The 2,500-nt window shown below is 40.1% G+C and overlaps 1 protein-coding gene across 7 annotated transcripts in view; it reads left to right on the forward strand.

Moving 5' to 3' along the window:
• Positions 1-2,500, forward strand: part of LOC125026357 — an 11,308-nt gene that overhangs the window by 7,794 nt on the left and 1,014 nt on the right. For all 7 annotated transcript variants that reach the window (XM_047614751.1, XM_047614749.1, XM_047614755.1 and 4 more), the window contains one exon: positions 1-2,500. This exon is cut by the window's left edge and continues 508 nt beyond it; it is cut by the window's right edge and continues 1,014 nt beyond it. In XM_047614751.1, coding sequence (XP_047470707.1) covers positions 1-2,500 — 2,500 coding nt within the window.

Genomic DNA, 2,500 nt, shown 5'->3' on the forward strand with positions numbered 1-2,500 from the left:
TATTGTCAGGCCAAAAAAGTCACACTCGGGTGGATGCCTTAATTAGAGAAGTAGAAGATAGCCTAGACGAAGTCATGACAGCAGGGGTTGACCTGTGGGAGCCTTACAGGGAGGCAGTGCAAACACTTCGACTGGAACGGCAGAGTCTTGTGATAAGAGAGGGAAAGAAAGAAATAAGTAACCATGCTCAGAAATTACGTATCCTTAATCCATTTGCATGGCTGACTGATGATCACTTTTCTTACCTTGACATCAGTGAGATCTTTACCGAAGTTCAGATTATGGGCAAAGGATATGTGAGGCTTGAAGATCTTTTGATCACCACTCTCCCATCTAGTCAATATCCATATGTTATAGTCCTATGTGGGTGTCCTGGCATTGGTAAGACCAGCTTAGTGCGCTTCTTGTTGCATGACTGGCTATCCACTACGCCCTCAGTGTCTGGAATGAGGGATTTTGAACTTGTGATGCCAGTGGAATTGAGGCATGTGAGTAGCAAGAGTGTTGAACAGCTGTTACGTGAACAGTTGATTCCTGAAACTTGCAGACACTTCCATCAAGATGACGTAGTCCCCATTTTACAGGAAGTATCATTGTTGTGGCTTGTTGATGGTTTTGATGAAGGGAATGAAGATGCATTGAGGGTTACTGAAGAACTGTTGTCCAAATTCAGGAATTCAAGAGTTATAATTACTTCTCGTAGAGAATGTGTGAATGAGATTCAGCTAATGCTAAGTAATCATCATCTGGCTAGTATGGAGTATAACATGGTTGGTTTATATGATGAAGACAGAGAATTATATGTGCATAAACTCTTTAATGTTTACTCCCGTAAACAATTATGTGATAAAAGCCAGTGTTTAGATTTCATAAATTACATAAAGAAAGAAAATCACCTGACACTAATCCTCAGTGTTCCACTTTACCTAGTCATGCTTTTCACACTCTGGCTGGAAAATCCCACGATAATCAATAGGGCTACAACTGTCACTAGTCTTTTCCAGTTACTTGTTGATCACATTGTTACCCGGATGTCCAAGAGAAGGAAATTCATTACACTGAGACTTGCAGAGAGAGAAATCCAAAGGAAGATCAGAAAGATCCTAAACAAATTTGGAGAAGCTTTTTGGGAAAATTCATCTCAAAGAAAGTTTTGTCTTACAAAATATCAATTAGACCAGATGGAAGACATGTGTGAAAATCTGGGGTTACCGTTCAGAGAAACAATGTCTCCTTTTTTCATTGTGCAAATAACTGCTTCATCAATTGGGACTGAAGAGATGTACGAACCACTTCACAGAACTGTCCAGGAGTTCCTTGCTGCACAATCTTTTTGTAAAGAGATGATTGACACAGGTAGAGATGTTTTGACTTTAGCAGCACAGTGGAAAGAGCAGCATGAACAGTATCTGGAAAATGCTGCTGAAACTGACGATGCTTCAAGATCTCACTGTAGCAACTTTATGGTCAAGAAACTTCACGAAGCAAAATCCAGCTCCTTTGAGGATTTCAAATTCATAACAACAAAAAACATGTTTTCTAATAGACCTTGTTGTTATAGTGACATGGTTGTACCCTGTTCTGAAGTGGAAGATCCAGACGAATTTGAAAGATATCTTATCTACACACATTTCTCACCGATCTTTTATGGAAGTTTGATACCAGTGTTTATGGTTGGGTACCTTAAAGCACACAAGGCACTTACCAAAACAAGGTCAGAACAAATTGTGTATATTTGTATTTGTGAGCTGGGTAACATAAAACAGTACAACCTTTGGATAAGCTTGATTAAAGAAGCTGAAGATGATCCAGTGATGATAAAGGAAATCCAGGATCAAGTTGGTTCTTTTGAGTGGTGTCCTAGGTACAGTTCTTGGATCAGTGTTTTAGCATTAATGGAGTTTGTCATCCCTAAATCAATATCAATCCATGCATGTGATAACTATGATGCTAACATTGAAGCTACAGTGCATAAGATCTCCCATTTCAACACTGAACTCGTGCTCGACTTGCGGAACTGGACCATGATGAATTATCTCGAACTGACAAAAAAATGCTTGACCGCAGCCCTTCATACAGAAGCTTCCTGCAGCGTCACATATCTTAGTTGCCGTGCTGATAGAGAAATTTTGGAATTGCTTGCACGGGCACATCATTTGGAGGGGCTTTCTGTACGGGTGGACACTCTTGAAGACCTGCAAAATCTTTCCAAAATCATCCTCACCCTGCCTAAATTAAAAGATATTTCAATTTTACCAATGTTCACTCTGTCAAATGTGCCTTATAAAGACCTCCCAACATTTAGCATCTGTCACATGATTCTCGTTAAAAGGAGGTTGAGATGGAATATGCTTATGGGAGTATCGAAAGCAAGGTCGTTCATGTCCTTTTTTCAGTTTGGTTCAGAAACCTTCACACTAGATCTTCCTGCAGGAAAACTCCCCTCGCTCATGTGCAGAAGAAAATCTCCTGCACTTGTGTTTCGAGTGAAGCGGAAACG

This window comes from Penaeus chinensis, chromosome 6, assembly GCF_019202785.1.
Source record: "Penaeus chinensis breed Huanghai No. 1 chromosome 6, ASM1920278v2, whole genome shotgun sequence".
Taxonomy (NCBI): Eukaryota; Metazoa; Arthropoda; class Malacostraca; order Decapoda; family Penaeidae; genus Penaeus; species Penaeus chinensis.